The sequence below is a fragment of the Schistocerca cancellata genome, chromosome 1, assembly GCF_023864275.1.
Source record: "Schistocerca cancellata isolate TAMUIC-IGC-003103 chromosome 1, iqSchCanc2.1, whole genome shotgun sequence".
Taxonomy (NCBI): Eukaryota; Metazoa; Arthropoda; class Insecta; order Orthoptera; family Acrididae; genus Schistocerca; species Schistocerca cancellata.
Genome location: NC_064626.1, coordinates 536902799 through 536921282, shown reverse-complemented (window position 1 = coordinate 536921282; position 18484 = coordinate 536902799). Strand labels below are relative to the sequence as shown.

At 42.0% G+C, this 18484-nt stretch overlaps 1 protein-coding gene across 1 annotated transcript in view; it reads left to right on the top strand.

Annotated features, from left to right (window-relative positions):
- LOC126188633 (alpha-amylase 2-like) overlaps window positions 1-18484 on the top strand; it is a 174049-nt gene that overhangs the window by 135177 nt on the left and 20388 nt on the right. Inside the window, exons 9-11 of the mRNA XM_049930269.1 lie at window positions 2598-2814; window positions 10920-11035; window positions 16281-16418. Of these exons, the coding sequence (XP_049786226.1) occupies window positions 2598-2814; window positions 10920-11035; window positions 16281-16418 (471 nt within the window). The remainder of the gene's footprint in view (window positions 1-2597; window positions 2815-10919; window positions 11036-16280; window positions 16419-18484) is intronic.

Genomic DNA, 18484 nt, shown 5'->3' with positions numbered 1-18484 from the left:
GTTTCAGATCTTGCACGATTGTCTTTGCATTGTCTCATAGATGAGGGATCTGACACTCCATTGGCCATGAATGTTAGGGTGTCCAACAACCTTTGGCACTACGTGTCGACATTATGTTCTCTCTCTCTCTCTCTCTCTCTCTCTTAGCCTGAATGACATTTAGCTAAAGTAAAAATACAGAGGAAAGTGTGGGGAAAAATTGTATAGCTAGTCACGTGATGTGTGTAGAAGTCATTGGCCAGTACATTGATACATTGATATAATGTAAAGGAGATTCTTCAAAAATTCTTCAATCAAAAGCTCATGGAGGTGAAGCGAAACAAATGGTCATTTGACACTGAATTCATAGATGGAAATGTTTGAGGTTAATGTATTTTTGGGGTCCTGTACGCCAGTTACTAAAACAGAAACCTTGTAGGATCACTTTGTTGTTCATCTGTCTGTCTGTCTGTCAAGAGCCCTTGGTCTCAGAACTGTTTAGAGATATCAAATCTAAATTTACATCAAATAATAACAGTCCCTTGACAGTGTAAAAAATTTAAACTTCTAGGTCATATATGTCACATGTTTTAATACTCACAAACTCACACATTAAATCCTATGGACAGACTATCTATATTGTGTTACAGAATGATACCAAGAAACTCCAGGGCTGTGGAGGGTGTCTTGAGCTCTGTTGATTCCATGTATGACAGTTTCAGACGTTTCCATCTGCAGTTTATTCTTCTCCAGGAAGCCTCTAAAATCTCCAGTGTTTTTCTTTATACAGGAGAAAAATAAACTGCAGACGAAAATCATGTCCGAAACCGTCATCCACCGAGATAACAGAGCATCACATTCATAGGAGACGAGACCTGCATATGCAGCAGCTACACTGTGTGGTCAAAAGTATCCGGACACCCCAAAAAACATATGTTTTTCATAGTAAGTGCATTTTGCTGCCAATTACTGCCAGGTACTCCATATAAGCGACCTCAATAGTCATTAGACATCGTGAGAGAGCAGAATGGGGCGCTCTGCAGAGCTCACGGACTTGGAACGTGGTTGGTGACTGTTACTTGTGTCATGTCAGTACACGAGATTTCCACAGCACTAAATGTCCATTGGTCCACTGTTTTCGATGTGATAGTGAAATGGAAAAGTGAAGGGACACGTACAGCACAAAAGTGTACAGGTCGACCTCGTATGTTAACTGACAGAGACTGCCGACACTTGAAAGGGTCGTAATGTGTACTAGGCAGACATCTATGCAGACCATCACACAGGAATTTCAAACTGCATAAGGATCCACTGCAAGTACTATGACAGGCGAGAAGTGAGAAAACTGGGATTTCATGGTCAAGCAGCTGCTCATAAGCCACACATCACGCCAGTAAATGCCAAACGATACCTTGCTTGGTGTAAGGAGCATAAACAGTGGACGATTGGACAGTGGAAAAACCTTGTGTGGAGTGACAAATCATGGTACACAATGTGGCGATCCGATGGCAGAATGTGGGTATGGCGAATGCGCGGTGAATATCATCTGCCAGCGTGTGTAGTGCCAACAGTAAAATTCGGAGGCGGTGGTGTTAGGGGATGGCGATTGCATCTTTCAACATGATCGAGCACCTGTTCATAACGCAAGGCCTGTGGCGGAGTGGTTACATGACAATAACATCCCTGTAATGGACAGACCTGAACAGAGTCCTGACCTGAACCGTAGAGAACACCTTTGGGATGTTTTGGAACGCCGACTTCGTACCAGGCCTCACCAACTGACATCGATACCTCTCCTCAGTGCAGCACTCCGTGAAGAATGGGCTGTCATCCACCAAGAAACCTTCCAGCAACTGACTGAACGCATACCTGTGAGAGTGTCAAGGCCAACACCACATTGAATTCCAGCATTACTGATGGAGGCGCCATGAACCTGTAAGTCATTTTCAGCCAGGTATCCGGATACTTCTGATTACACAATGCAGCTCCGTCTTCGCCACTGACAATTGTGGCAATCACTCGTGATCACTGAATAACAAATGACATTGTGGCTACTGTCTGTCAACGTATGAAGACACGTTCGCTGCCATGGGGGTGGTCTAATGGTAGGCGCCACTTCCTATAAGCTCGAGGCTGTGTGACATTGTTGGATGATGTTTCCAGACAAGGGTTCCTATCCTCAATTTGTTCCTCAAGACACCCTCTACAACCTCTTTAAGTTCATCGGTATCGTTTTGTAACTCTCTGTATATACTGGTACGTAGGTTTGTACAGAGCGAGTCGTACTCTTACTTGTCCGGTTTTTTCAGTTTGATTAATTATTTTAATTTTATGAGGAAGCATTTTTTGTGTATCACTAACAGTGTCAGTGATATTCCAGTGGTTTGTTATGTATGTCTCAACCTATATTCGGATAAAACAGCCATTAACATAGCTGTTACTCAAGTCAACAAATGCACTGTCATCCTGTAACAATTACAATCGCTCATATGTCATAATTTGCTGTGAATTTAGGTCTCAGTCTCATGTTGCCCTCATGGGAAAACAATTTCCAGAGAAAGTGGGGAAGTCACTTTCGATTAGGAATAAGTACTACATTTCGCACTGTTTCATTGCAGATGGCAGTTGGGTTTATGCTGGCATGGCCCTATGGCATTCCCCGTGTGATGTCCAGCTACAACTTCACAGATTCAGACGATGGCCCGCCTTCGGACCCGTCAGGTGAGATACGGACCGTGGCGTGGGACGCGCAGGGCCAGTGCACCGGCGGCTGGGTGTGCGAGCATCGCTGGCCCGCCATCCGGGGCATGGCGCAGTTCCGCAGCGCCGTCCTGGGTGAGCTCCACGTGCGTCTGCTCTGGGGCTTTGTTGTTCACTCACTCACTCAATCATTGCCATGTTCCACCACTACGTCACGAGCGAGAACCCTCGCGTTCTTGAGGAAACTGTCCTTGGCGTACGACGTGTGGCTATAAAATAACGGGACCACTGATGTCACAAAAAAAAAAAGTGGTTCAAATGGCTCTGAGCACTATGGGACTTAACATCTATGGTCATCAGTCCCCTATAACTTAGAACTTCTTAAACCTAACTAACCTAAGAACATCACACAACACCCAGTCATCACGAGGCAGAGAAAATCCCTGACCCCGCCGGGAATCGAACCCGGGAACCCGCGCGTGGGAAGCGAGAACGCTACCGCACGACCACGAGCTGCGGAGCGATGTCACACAGTAAGTAAGCATACGACAAACATGAACAATAGTGGTGGAGCGTGAAGCCCTATCAATCGAATGCGGCGTTGTCTGTAGACAAATCAGTGTGGCCACGGCCTTCATTTGTATATGAGCTGTTACTTTGCTTTTTCAGAAATACATCAGATGTAATAATAGATCAACGAATTGTCATGAAGTTTCACATGAAACTTGGAAAAACTGCTACTGAAACTTATCTTTTACCAAAAGAAGAATTTGCTGAAAACTGTTTATCCCCTAAGCGAATTTTTGAGTAACTCAAGCGTTTCCAAGACAGCCGAGGAGACGTTGACGATGACGACTCACGCCTGAGACGCCCTTCAACATCAAAAATGGATGAAAATGTCGAAAAAGTGGGTAATCTGATTCTATCTGACCATTGGTTGAGTACTCGATCGATTGCTGAAGTCCCACGCCCGGGTTCCCGGGTTCGATTCCCGGCGGAGTCAGGGATTTTCTCTGCTTCGTGATGGCTGGGTGTTTTGTGATGTCCTTAGGTTAGTTAGGATTAAGTAGTTCTAAGTTCTAGGGGACTGATGACCATAGATGTTAAGTCCCATAGTGCTCAGAGCCATTTGAACCATTTTTGATTGCTGAAGATTTAGGAATTGACAAAGAATGTGTAACCAGTTTAATATGAGAGAAGTATATGTGAAACTGGTGCCGAAAATTCCCACGACCGTACAAAAGAAGTTCGTGAAAATGTTTGTACTAACACTTTGAATACCAGTGAAAACGATCCTAATTTCTTGGAAAGTATGGTAATATGTTACGAAGCTTGATTTTTCGTTTATGATCCGAAACTAAGCGCCAATCCGTGCATTGGAAGGGACCGACTTCACCGACAGCGGCAAAAGCTCAAACGAGAAAATCAAGAATCAAAACGATGATGATTTTCGATATTCATGGAATTGTGTATCCTCGCTGAGTTCCTGTAGGCCAAACTAGATCCGCGGTCGCTCGCGTATGATGTTGTCACGCGATAACTCCCGTGTTAGATTTTTTCTAACAATGAGATCATGCATCTTTCTTATCTCTTTATGCCAGACAAAGACGCGTTTATACAATAAATCATTTTTATTATTACCAAAGCATTATAAATTAGTATAAACATGGTATGGAACATGTAATTTGCTAAACTTAAAAATATTACAGCATGCAAAGATTTCACAAACTTTTTTGATTACCATTTCCAGACCTGTGTGAATATTATATTTATTATTTTTATATTTATATTATATTTATTTTTTATATTTATATTATATTTATTATTTTTTTATATAATATTTATAGCAAGTGATGAATTAAGGTTAACCACACTCCTTTTTACCCGTCAGATTCAGATATGGCTTCTTGTGACATACACTTCTGACAAATAAGAACACTCCATGCTGTATGTTATTTACAGATAGGGCTGAAACAATGATGGCAGAGATGCTGTGGGAATCTGTTTTTCTTTTTAGGGCAGTAGTGACATCTTGTTTTTTTTCTCTTGATTCATTTTCTTCTTTAGCTGTCGGTAGTTTGCAAATGTGTACAACACCTTTTATTTTCTCCTTCAAGCGAAGTGATATCCTCAGAATCGACAGGCGTTTGATTATGTGGGCTTTTGTAAGCATCATACTCATTTCTGCGATGAATCTTCTCTGTTGAATAAAGTCGTTTGCGTTTACCTTATATATTATTTAAGGGTTTATTGCTCCGATGTTCAACAAGCTGAAAAACAGTATAAGAGGCTAGCGGTTGCTTATTCTTGAAATAGAATATTCTTATTTCAAACGGTCAACATGTACAACTCCTTTTGTGAGATTGTAAAATGTAATGACTTCAGGTTTCTATGCTTCGCCACTGTCAGCGTCTATAGCATCGTCGCTGTGCATGGTGGATAACATTAGAACGTTCTTTTTCTGATTCTTTTTTGGGACGTATGAGCATATCAAGCAGTTGTTGCTTGGTTTTTCTCCAAATGCAAATATGCTGCTGTTTAGTTGCCTACACTTCACGTCCAGAAGTTCTTGTGGAATTTCTCTTTTATTCTTCCATGGAGTACCTAATACTGTGAGTCGATGATTGACGTACATTTTGTTAGCCAATGGTATAGATGTAAAATAACTGTCCATCGTCACGTTTCTGCCTGTTTCGTCATTCGCCCGAATCAAAAGGTAACACCACATTCCCTGCATCATTGGGACTTGATATGGCCCAGTAGGATGTTTGCCTGCATATACTTTCATATTTAGCATATAAAACGTTCTGACATCACAGAGCGCATATACCTTGATGCCATATTTTGCAGGCTTGTTTGCTATATACTGCCTGAATTTGCAATGTCCACGGAATGGTTGTAACATCTCGTCTATCGTTGTCTACGGACTGGCACTATAGCTCTTCTTGCAGACATCCACAAATTCGTCAAATATTTCTCTAATAAGTGCCAGATTATCTCTGTTTCCTTTCTCTGAGCTCTCGTAGATTTGTCGTCAAAACGTATAGCTTGGAGTAGTGTGTGGAATCTTCGTTTGCTCATCGATGTTATAAAGAAATCCGGTGCAGTCCCATCAGTGGCCCTTGGCTCATCAGTATTGCGATGCTGTGCGTTTCCACTCCTGCGAGATATAATACACCAAGGAAAGCAGATAACTCTTCAAAATCTGTCCGTAGGCAGTCTCGAGCAATCTGAATAAGATGCTGCCACTGTGTCAAGTTCTTGGTTTGCGTATTCCACAATGCGACCAATTATACTATCTGGAAAAAATAATTTCCAGCATTCCAAAATTGTTTTCGAATTTTTTGCAACGCCCTTCACACCTGGAAGCTGCGTTGCAATATTCTGACGGGCAGTTTTTGCTGGAGGAACGTATTGCTTCAACCATTCTGTTATTCCATCCTTACCAAGAAATGTTTCACGATCTGTATACTGAGAAACAGCTGTAGCAGAAGTATCGGATTTGCTGTCTGACTGATCTGTTGTAGTATTGATCTCTTCATGCTCAGAGGGTGCGTCAGTATCTGATGACAGACCCTCTATGTAAATATCCTCGTCTAATGGTTCATCTAGTCACATCAATATCTGTTTCCCTGACATGACTTCTTCCCTGAAAAGTTTTATATATTTTCATATCCGACAGAGACTGCCATGTACTTTGTATAAAAAATTGGTTCATTCAATTCTTAAAACCCAATAAGAATACTTTTCTTACAAAAGACGTAACAAACGCTGAACACTTTCAGGAGGAAACAAACGAACACAGCCGCATTTTTACAAAAAACAGACTAAAAGTGAAGCAAGGCGGTATTCCACGAAAGGAGAAGTAATTGTTACGTAAAGACTCCCCTGTTAGAAAAAATCTAACACTGCGCACCACTTCAAATAATTACACAACTAGCAAGCTATTGCTGAAATTTGATTGTCGAGTCACAGATTAATTGAAGCATTTCTAGATCGTCAGTTCATTAGCTTCGAAATGTGCTGGAATATGTAACTAAAATCATAAATGTTATATTTTCTCTAACAACTCGAGTGATCGCTGGTTTCATTCGGACGTTCAAGCATGTAGTAACATCATGCCACTTTGACGTTTGTTGCGCGCTGTATTCGTGGAGAGCACTTGCATTCAGTTATGTACTACATGTTACAGTTGTTACACTGTATAAATAAAACTGTGGCAGTCACGTTCACCCTTATCACTAGGCGATCTACGTAAATTTATCCGCAGCTGCGCCAACAATACAATATTTGACTTTTACCACTCATTTTTCCGTACAGCTTCCCGCCAACTCTCTCTCTCTCTCTCTCTCTCTCTCTCTCTGTCCGACTACCGCTCAACTCTCCTCGATTGTCCATAGACTCTCACTGCGACGAGTTTACTCATCGTAACTGCTATTCTCTTTATCGTATTAGGCAATATTCTTACAGACTTGTTTCATACAGAGGCTGCTTATCCATGCGCCACATGCTACGGGCCCCGCGCTGTCAGAAGCGCGGTAGCTGCACTTTTCAGTGTTCGGTAAAAAATTAACCGTTAGAAATTTTGAATTGAAAATAGTAGTTATACTTAGGATTAAGTGCACATGATTATGCAGCGCTGGAAATAATACGCCACTAACATAAAATTGTGTATATTTTCGAAAGTTTGAAGAAAATGTTTGACAAAATTAAGCTTCAATAAACCATACTGTATGTATTACAGGCCGGCATAAAACTCACTTGGATCTGTTTTTAGATCCTTTCGCCGATTTTACGTTTAGCCATTGTGTGTTTACAGAAGATTTTCTATCAAGTTTCAACATATTTCATTAAAATTTTCATGCACTTTTAATCCTTTCAAGTACAGAAACGTGTTTGTTTCCTGGGTTTGCAGTTTCCATTGCTAAGCGTTACATAGGTCACGCTTTCCCAGCGGTGGGTCGCGAAGATTTACTGTGTCCCTTGCCCTATGAATTGTGCTGTGAAATTTTCTCCTGTACAGAAGTGTAACTCTATAACACGATATAAGCCGTAAACTTCGGAGTCTCTGCACTTCCTATGTTTTTAATTCCAAAGTGTTCATCATAATATTCATCTGTCTACATTTTCAATGGTAAATAGTCTATTTGTATTTGCGACTACTAGATGGCACACTTGGTGTAATGTTTACCTGCCCGCAATTCCTAACGCGGTCGCCTCAGTCTGTTGCTACCTGTGATTTGACAGATGTGACCAGCCCATACCTCTAATGAAGGCAGTCATAGTATCTACATCTACATCTACATCCATACTCCGCAAGCCACCTGACGGTGTGTGGCGGAGGGTACCTTGAGTACCTCTATCGGTTCTCCCTTCTATTCCAGTCTCGTATCGTTCGTGGAAAGAAAGACTGTCGGTATGCCTCTGTGTGGGCTCTAATCTCTCTGATTTTATCCTCATGGTCTCTTCTATACGTAGGAGGGAACAATATACTGCTTGACTCCTCGGTGAAGGTGTGTTCTCGAAACTTCAACAAAAGCCCGTACCGAGCTACTGAGCGTCTCTCTTGCAGAGTCTTCCACTAGAATTTATCTATCATCTCCGTAACGCTTTCGCGATTACTAAATGATCCTGTAACGAAGCGCGCTGCTCTCCGTTGGGTCTTCTCTATCTCTTCTATCAACCCTATCTGGTACGGTGAGCAGTATTCAAGCAGTGGGCGAACAAGTGAACTGTAACCTACTTCCTTTGTTTTCGGACTGCATTTCCTTAGGATTCTTCCAATGAATCTCAGTCTGGCATCTACTTTACTGACGATTAATTTTATCTGGTCATTCCTTTTTAAATCACTTCTAATGCCTACGCCCAGATAATTTATGGAATTAACTGCTTCCAGTCGCTGACCTGCTATATTGTAGCTAAATGATAAAGGGTCTACATTGAGATTCAGTTGCCACTCCCTGCACCATGCGTCACTTCGTGGCAGATCCTCCTGCGCTTCAGAACAATTGTCCATTGTTACAACCTCTCGATATACTACAGCATCATCCGCGAAAAGCCTCAGTGAACTTCCGATGTTATCCACAAGGTCATTTATATATACTGTGAATAGCAACGGTCTTACGACACTTCCCTGCGGCACACCTGAAATAACTCTTACTTCGGAAGACTTCTCTCCATTGAGAATGACATGCTGCCTTCTGTTATCTAGGAACTCTTCAATCCAATCACACAATTTGTCTCATAGTCCATAAGCTCTTACTCTGTTCATTAAACGACTGTGGGGAACTGTATCAAACGCCTTGCGTAAGTCAAGAAACACGGCATCTACCTGGGAACCCGTGTCTATGGCCCTTTGAGTCTCGTGGACGAATAGCGCGAGCTGGGTTTCACACGACCGTATTTTTCGAAACCCATGCTGATTGCTACAGAGTAGATTTCTAGTCTCCAGAAAAGTCATTATACTCGAACATAATACGTGTTCCAAAATTCTAAAACTGAACGACGTTAGCGGTGTTGAGTCTCGTGGACGAATAGCGCGAGCTGGGTTTCACACGATTGTATTTTTCGAAACCCATGCTGATTGCTACAGAGTAGATTTCTAGTCTCCAGAAAAGTCATTATACTCGAACATAATACGTGTTCCAAAATTCTAAAACTGAACGACGTTAGCGGTGTAAGGTCTATAGTTCTGCACATCTGTTCGACGTCCCTTCTTGAAAACGGGGATGACCTGTGCCCCTTTCCAATCTTTTGGAACGCTACGCTCTTCTAGAGACCTACGTTACACCGCTACAAGAAGGGGGACAAGTTCCTTCGCGTACTCTGTGTAAACTCGAACTGGAATCTCATCAGGTCCAGCGGCCTTTTCTCTTTTGAGCGATTTTAATTGTTTTTCTATCCCTCTGTCACCTATTTCGATATCTACCATTTTGTCATCTGTGCGACAATCTAGAGAAGGAACTACAGTGCAGTCTTCCTCTGTGAAACAGCTTTGGAAAAAGACATTAGTATTTCGGCCTTTAGTCTTTCATCCTGTGTTTCATTGCCATTGTGGTCATAGAGTGTCTGGACATTTTGTTTTGATCCACCTAGTAGTGCTGAAACATGGTCAAAAGACTTAATTTTTGCGACCAAGGGCTGTTATTGCTTTAATTTCGCTTTGTAAACGGTCGCTTACCACGCAGCCATGTTTTCTTCTTTCACAGATGAATTAAAGTATTTCTTCTGTTCTGCATGTTTTCTTTGCAGTTACCTTCCTTGTATTTGTAGTTGACTGCCCAACTTCGGTAATGGTCATTTCTGGAAAAATTCATGCGCCTTCAAATGAACTGCCTGTTGTGGTATTCGTTGATGTAGAATGTAGAGCCTCAGAGAACTTCACATGCAAATAATCATTCCTCAGTAGTTCAGTAATCCACCTTTTTCCATATTGGCTCTTCCTGGCGATTCTCTTTAACTTCAGTCTGCTCTTCATCGTTACTAAATTGTGAGCCGAATATACCTGCTCCCAGGACTAGTCCACTGGATCTCGCGGTGTCTCCAGGCATTTTCCTAGTACACCTTCTCCTCTTGTGATTCTTGAACGGTATATTCGCTGCTACTACTTGAAATTTATTAGAGAACTGAATTAGTGTTTCTCCTCATTCATTACTGCTACCGAGCCCATATTCTCCCTTAACTCTATCTTATATTTTTTCCCTACATCTGCGTTCTAAGCCCCCGTGAGTATTAGACTGTCACCTCCTTTTACATATTGAATTACCCATTCAATGTCCTCATATTCTTTCTCTATTTCCCCAGCCGGCCGAATTAGCCGAGCGGTTCTAGGCGATAGATTAGCTTTTGTAACAAATTGAAAGGCAGACCTGAGTAATTGTGAACACATATGTCATAGGGTTCTTTCGTCAGAATCGACAGCATACCAACGCCAACAACGCAGCCTTCACAAGTAGTTGATGGGGAAATAGAAAAAAATGGCTCTGAGCACTATGGGACTTAACATCTGAGGTCATCAGTCCCCTAGAACTTAGAACTACTTAAACCTAACTAACCTAAGGACGTCACACACATCCATGCCCGAGGCAGGATTCGAACCTGCGACCGCAGCGGTCGCGCGGTTCCAGACTGAAGCGCCTAGAACCGCTCGGTCACACAGGCCAGCAGAAAATGTTCATTGTTGATAAATGTAACCTGATAAACAAGATGTAATGAAATTTGATTTTGGTTTTTATCCACAGGAACAAATGTTACCAACTGGTGGGATAATGGACAATATCAAATATCATTCTGTCGTGGAGATAGAGGCTTCGTTGTGTTCAACAACGAGCTAACGAACATGAACGCGTCATTACAGGTAAATTTACTTTTTGTCGTATTAATGAGGCAAGAGTAGCGGTGAGAGAAATTTTCATTTGACGAAATGTTGTTAGAACCACAGGAAAATAGCTCTTGCGAATATTTTAGGCCAGAGATCGGTGACTAATTTTTAATGGCGGGCGGATGCTTTTGTTGAATTTTACAAGGTCCAGAGAAGTAAGAAAAAATCAAATACAAGTAAATTATTGTTTTTCAAAAAAGGATTTGATTTATCTATAGAGGCCCCTATTAAAGGTATAGATAAGTTTTTAATTTTTATTTTTACTCGTAAAAATAAAATAAGATAGACGGCTTTACAAATTAATTTGAGAAATTACATTTGCGGTCTTCAGCTTATCTATATTTTCCGGTTCTCGCGGGGAACGACTCATACAAAGAGTGTCATCAAGCTGTGCATCCGTTAAAGACATTTATTTTTCAAACAATTCATTTCTGTGGAAGATGTTTCATACAGGCCTATGTATCTGAGTCCAAACATATGTAGTAGCCATGTAAACAGCCGGTTTTTTGCAGTTTACATACTTTTCCGAAACATATTTACACCAGAAACTTTGACTGGCTACAGCTTGCAAATATACAAGAAAATATCTTCTTGCAAGTTATTATCTCGATTTGAAGCGAATACTATGGAATACTGGACACTCTTACGAGAAAAACGTACCCTGCTTGACTTGTATTTTCAAACAAACATACAGAGTAGCAGACCAAATTTCTGAAGTAGGGGAAAGATTTCTTGTGACATTATACGATGTAAAAACGAAAAGAGATGCATTGGACGATCTTTGCCATTGACAATTCTCTAAATTCGAAGCAATTCCAAAATTCCATCTTGCAAGACAGCGAGCTACTCGAGACGCCGCCGAGTACCATTCTTTTCGTACTATCTACAAGTACAGACATGGCTAGTTAACTAAAAGATTCCTTCAGCTTTGGCCTGTATGCTAACATGAATACCAGTACACCATATTAATCCCCCACTCTTTTAGCTACAAACCCTAGTTTTCAACATAATCTCGGTTGCAGATGTACGAAACGGTGCGGCACAGGGGCCTGCATCTGGAAAAAAAAGACAATGCTCAGGTACTCCACCATTGGCAAGCAATGTTGTGACCATGCATTTGAGAATTCACGCGTGGGTAAACTCAGCGAAGAGGATGCTGAGAGGATTACGACGGTGGGGAAACCCTAACCGACGAGGAGAATGCAACTGATACACAATTTTACTTGCCTTATGTACCCATGAGATCAAGGCATTAACTTTCTTGTTTGATTATGTATTCTGTTACATGTTTTATTTTCATTTGGACAAATTCTTATTCTTTAAATATACATTTAGCTGACAAGAAACAGCATTGTATTAGAAAGGGAGGGTGTTCTTGGAGCTTTACACTTTGTCAATTAGAACCACATGCCATGAAAAACGTGAGTTTTTTGCCAATTTTATGCAGCCTTAGCAGAAACGAGCATACCATTACAGGAAGGGGAAGGGGGGCGGAGAATTCTTGGTTCAAAAATTCAAATGGCTCTGAGCACTATGGGACTTAACTTCTAAGGTCATCAGTCCCCTAGAACTTAGAACTACTTAAACCTAACTAACCTAAGGACATGACACACATCCATGCCCGAGGCAGGATTCGAACCTGCGACCGTAGCGGTCGCGCGGTTCCAGACTGAAGCGCCTAGAACCGCACGACCACCAGCGGCCGGCAGAATTCTTGGTGTACCTCAGTTGATCGTTAGAGGCATCTGTCATTATCCCTTTCAAATGTTGTTCAGTTAAGATTGCAGTACTAAAACTTGTCCTTTTTGCAGTTTCTTTGATAATTTTGTCATTCTTTTGGAGTTGTGTATGTTGGTAAACATTTGGAGTAAAAGTACATTTGGCCAGTGCAAACTGCAGAAAATTTTACTGTATGTAAGTAAGATGTGTTTTTATCTTGGATAGCACGAGAAAAAAATGCATAGAAAAAAGACCAGAAAAAATTGCCGAAATTTCGCGGTTTTTCAGTTTCTTAGAGTTAACGCGTGGTTTTCGATGTCGAAAACTTGGTTTCTATACCGCAGATGATCTGCATGCAAAATACTAAAAGTTCGTAACATTCGGACTTTTTGTAAGGTGCAATGTATTTTTCGGCTTGACCAGTAGGGGAATACAAATAGATAAAAGTGAGAGGTGAAAAGAAAGGTGTTTTTTTACCGTACTTGGCCGCTGCAAGTTACAATAACTAAATATTGTATTTGTAGGTGAATATTCCTGAAATCGTCTGCGAAAAATTTATTACAGAACGTCTTCTAAACACTATGAACTGCACTTGAAATGTTTATTTGCCAGAACAGTATTCGAGTGTATAACCCGTCATCAGTGGCGTCTGATAGAGAGGAACAAATAACTCTATGTACTTGCATTTTTACTTGACGACTGTATATATAAAAGCAGAGTTGCAAGTCCACTTCCATTATGCATCTCTGTAGAACTGGCATGTATGTCAGTTAATACGACAGGATATAAAATATCACCTATTACGTGGTACACCGGCTGACATGTAGGTTACTGCTGTCAAATATTAGGCTGTGACAAAGGAAAGACGAGGGGTGAGATTTACAGTTTTATATCTTTGGTATATTTTGTCTGTATATACCACACATTGTATTTTACAGATCTAATAATTATATTTTTCCCTGAGACATTTAAGTCTCTCCTTTATCTGCGATAATGCTCGAAGCAGAAGAAATGAATTCAAATTTGTGCTGCGGCCGGGACTCAAACCCGGGTCTTCTTACTTGCTAGGAAGAAATGCTAGCTCCATAGTATTATGGTCATCAGTCCTGCACGAACTACCCAAGATGAGTGTCCTCCCCAACACAAACTTGAATTCATATCTTCCACTTACTTTCTCTTACATTGTCACTACTGCTAGGGCTCTCCGGCATTAGAAAACCACCCCAGTTTTGGACGTAATGGGAAAGTCCTGTACCACAGGTGAGCTTATAGACCTTTATATCATATTTATTTTTGAGGCATTTAAGTGTCTTCATTATCTATGATAATGATCGAAGCAGAAGAATGCATCCAGCGCTGGAGTGCTATTCCAATGCCGGAGAGCCCTAGCAGCAGTGGCAATGTAAGAGAAAATAAGTGGAAGGTATGATGTTTGTTTTGGGGGAGGGCACTCAACTTTGGTAGTTCGTGCTGCTATGTTGTCCGTAGTGCTGTGGTGGTGAAATGATTAGCTTTTCTGCCTAACAGGCAAGAAGCCCCAGGTTCGAGTCCTGGCTGCAGCACAAATTGTAATTTATTTTTTCAGCTTCGATCGTTATCGTAGATAAAGAAGAGACTTAACTATCTCAGGGATAAATATAAGATCCATAAGATCACCTATGGTACAGGACTTTCCCATTAGTCCAATGCTGGAGTGCTATTCCAATGCCGGAGAGCCCTAGCAGCAGTGGCAATGTAAGAGAAAGTAAGTGGAAGATATGAATTCAAGTTTGTGTTGGGGAGACACTCATCTTGGGTAGTTCGTGCAGGACTGATGACCATAATACTATGGAGCAGTAGTGACAATGTAAGGGAAAATAAGTGGAAGATATGAAGTTTGTGTCGGGAAGGGGAGTCAACTTGACTAGTTCGTGCAGCAATGTTGACAATAGTGCTTGGTGGTGTAATGGATAGCATTTCTGTATGCAGACCCGGTTTCGAATCCCGGCTGCAGCACAAATTTTTATTCATTTCTTCTGCTTCGCTCATTATCGTAGATTGTATTTTACGTATATGAATGTATGTCACAGATGTATGTAAATATGAACTTAGAAAAAACAAAAGGCCGGTAATGCAGACTCTTTGACCTGTCAGCTGCATGTTTACAGTATATGACAGTCACCCTGTGTCAGACGTAACCTAGAATTGTTAGTGCTCAAAATCTGACAGTGATAATCTGCTTGACAACCTGTGTACTGTGTGATAGGATGGATTTCATGTCCTGTCGTATTAACTGACCTGCATGTCGGAGCAGTAGAGATAAATAATGCAAGTAGATTTATATTTCTGCTATTATGCAACACATTTTTTCTGAAAGCAAGTTGGTTTTATTCCAAATTCCAATACACTATATTAATCTACATTCTTGTGGCTGCAAAATCTTATTTTTCGACATAATCTCCCTTCAATACGACGGTCTTTTCCCACCTTACTGGGAGAGCCTTTATTCCCGCATGTCACCACTCTACTGGTCGACATCGGAGCCAACATCTTGCTGCACCAATAACTTTTATCACCCACGTATTGCTTGCCGCGGAGTGCGTCCTTACTTGGACCAAACAGATGGATGTCTGAAGATGCGAGATGCAGACCGTAGGATGGAGGCGGAAGAACAGTCCAAAGAAGTTTTGTGAGCTCCTCTCTGGTGTGCAGACTTGTGTGAGGCCTTGCGTTGTCGTAGAGGTTTTTAGCTGTGAACCGTCGATCACCTCGACTAAGCGTGTCCGCACGTTTCAAGACTGCAGGAGTCACATCTCTGAGCGGCCGGCCGGCACGAGGGAGGTTGGACAGGTTTGCGCGATTTTGTTGCGACGATGACAGACGCCTCGTCCAACGATTACCCGTGCTTTCGTTCAGTGCCAGGTCTCCGCAGACATTCTGCAAATGCCTCTGAATATCTGCGATGCTCTGACCTACCGCCAAAAGCAACTCAATGACGGCTCTCTTCCTGGAACGCGTCTCCGTTATAGACGGCACTTTGAAGGCTGTGTATAGTGCAGCCACCGATCGGAACTTTATGAAACTATAAGGACTGATGCGGGAATATTGCAATATGTCCCACAACAAACTCAGCATTTTTTAAATAGAAAGTGACCGGGGAAAAAATGCGTTGCGCCTCTTATTGAACCCCCTCGCATATACAGTTGTCATGTTGTAGAAATTGATGTACATACAGTTCTTAGCACCTCTGTACAGACGCCACTAACGATCGGTTATACACTCAAGTACCGATTTGGCAAATAAACATATCTAGTGCAGCTCATCGTGTGTAGACGATATCCTTTAATAAATATCTTAATACTGTGGAGCACCAAGCATTCAAGATTTTTAAACAATAGTTTTTTCCCACCACGATAATGTCGGCTGGTACACTCGTTCTCGTTTTGAAAATGTTAAGAACAATATTCTTGATGGTTTGTAAGGGGCTGCGGATAACACGAACTTATGTGTTATTTCCTTCCAGACGTGTCTTCCAGCGGCAACCTACTGCGACGTGGTCTCCGGTGGCGGGACATGCGCTGGTGAGACACTGAAAGTCACAGCAAATGGCTCCGTACGAGTACAGCTACAACCGCACAGCTTCCTAGCTATACACGTCGATGTGAGTATTGTATATTATGTTGCTTTATTGAGTTTGATGTTATAATACCCAGCTTTCAGTGTTACTGGTTTATCATTACTTCTTCTGAACGTCACTCACACAACTTGCCAGCCTGAGCGCTGGACATATGTCAAAACTCCTGGCACATTTATAGTGCTATACTCACAGATTCTACACCTACATCTAGATATACATCTGTACTGCACGTTGTGTGATGGAGGGTACTTCGGGCACCAATTTCATTTCACCCTTCCCTGTCCCATTCGTGAAAGGTGCAGTACTCATGACCCAGGTTTTGTAAGCATCCTCTTTTGAGAACGAATTACATTTCCTGATGATTCTTCCCATAACTCTATCTGGCTGCACTTTTTTTCTACGGATAATTTTATGAAGTCATTCCGCTGTAGGTTCGCTATGGACGATTGCTCCCAGAAATTTTACGATTGTTCCTGTTTGCAGTAATGTGTCCTTCCACCAGACACGGATCCAAAGGGAAAGAGGATGGGCAAGATTTATATTTTGGTATATGAATTTCCACATTTCTTCATCAACTTTCTGAGAATAAAGTAGCTTGAAAACTAAATCTCGAAAATGGCAACGAATTCTAGAAAATTACTACATATGTGTAATATAGGATACTTTGACGTGCTAGAGCCCGTGAGTAGTAGGGCAGATTGATATGCAAATTAATTAAATTGATCAGTTAATTATCACCAGCCCAGCCACATCTATCGTCACCCCCAGATGATGTCATGTATTATCCTCAGCCTGCACATGAGCCCCACCACCCTACCCCCCTCTCCAACTTTCCGGGACTCGAACCCAGGTCCTCCTGATATTAAAGCCCAAGTGCACCCCCCCTCCCCCCTCCCCCAAATCACAATTATACCACTAGAGGCGCCTGGAATTGAGGGAAATTGAAAATGGTGGTGCCCTTTCCGGAACTTCAACCCTAGTTCTACTGCATGCAAAGCCCAAGTGCACACCCCAACACTTAGAAACTGTCCAGACGCAGGAGAGGAAGATAGGGTTAGTGTACTTTATTTAAGTCGGGAAAATGAGGTAAACCTAGGTCTTAAATATGCAATTAATCTTAAAGATCAGGCCTAATTACACAACTGTATGCGTAGTGCTACACAAGGACAGTCTAAAATCGCAATACAGCTCAAAAGCTGACGATACCATACTACTGGTGTCATGCTGCTGGGAAAAAAATTCGCAATACCACTCGAAACTAGCCACAGACACACTCACACTTTATCCTTTACCTACAAGCTGGCGGGAAAAAGGCATGGGTGTAAGATAGCTCTCCTCGACAGGTCCTCTAACCTCCCCTCATCTCTCCTCTACCCCCTTACTCCGTCCATCCACCTACGGAGAGGACACGCTTTGCTGTGCTTTGCACTCTACCGCCATGACCGCTAACTGCCTTGAGGTGATGCTCCTTTGCCAACACAATAGCATGTATTGTCAACTAAACAATAGGAGATATCTCAGAAAGACTGGACCCTTCTGGAACAACGATTCTGGAGAATGCTCCAGATCGCTTTTTCAAACGGCTAGCTGCTCCGCAAAGTACTTTTCTGTGACCCCACTCCCACCCCTCTGCCATCGCTTCTCTCACCAGGCCTTCTGCTATTCTCCGTGCTCGCTTGCAGTGTGTAGCCTGCCTTGTGGTGACAGCTCTCTGCCAACACAAAAGGGAAATTTAGCAGCACGACTGCGCCCGTAGTCACAGTGCAGTTGTGTCCCGCGACCATCAACTTGTAGTCTCGTTCCCTGCGCCCAACTTTCTGCTATGGAGAACAATAGTATTTGACATCAATGCATCTCCTACAATGAAGGATCCATTAAAAAAGTAAAAACAGAATTCCGACGATAATAAAACTACTCTATCCACGAAAATAGGCGGAGTCCGTTTTCTTTGAATTTTATGAGATATATTGGTAGAGCTCTTACGATAAACTGCATCTCATTATTTTGCGACATCCAGCGAAGTGTACCGTCGCCGAATACAGATGATCAGCAGAGACATGTACACCCTGCATAAAAAATTTTACCTATTT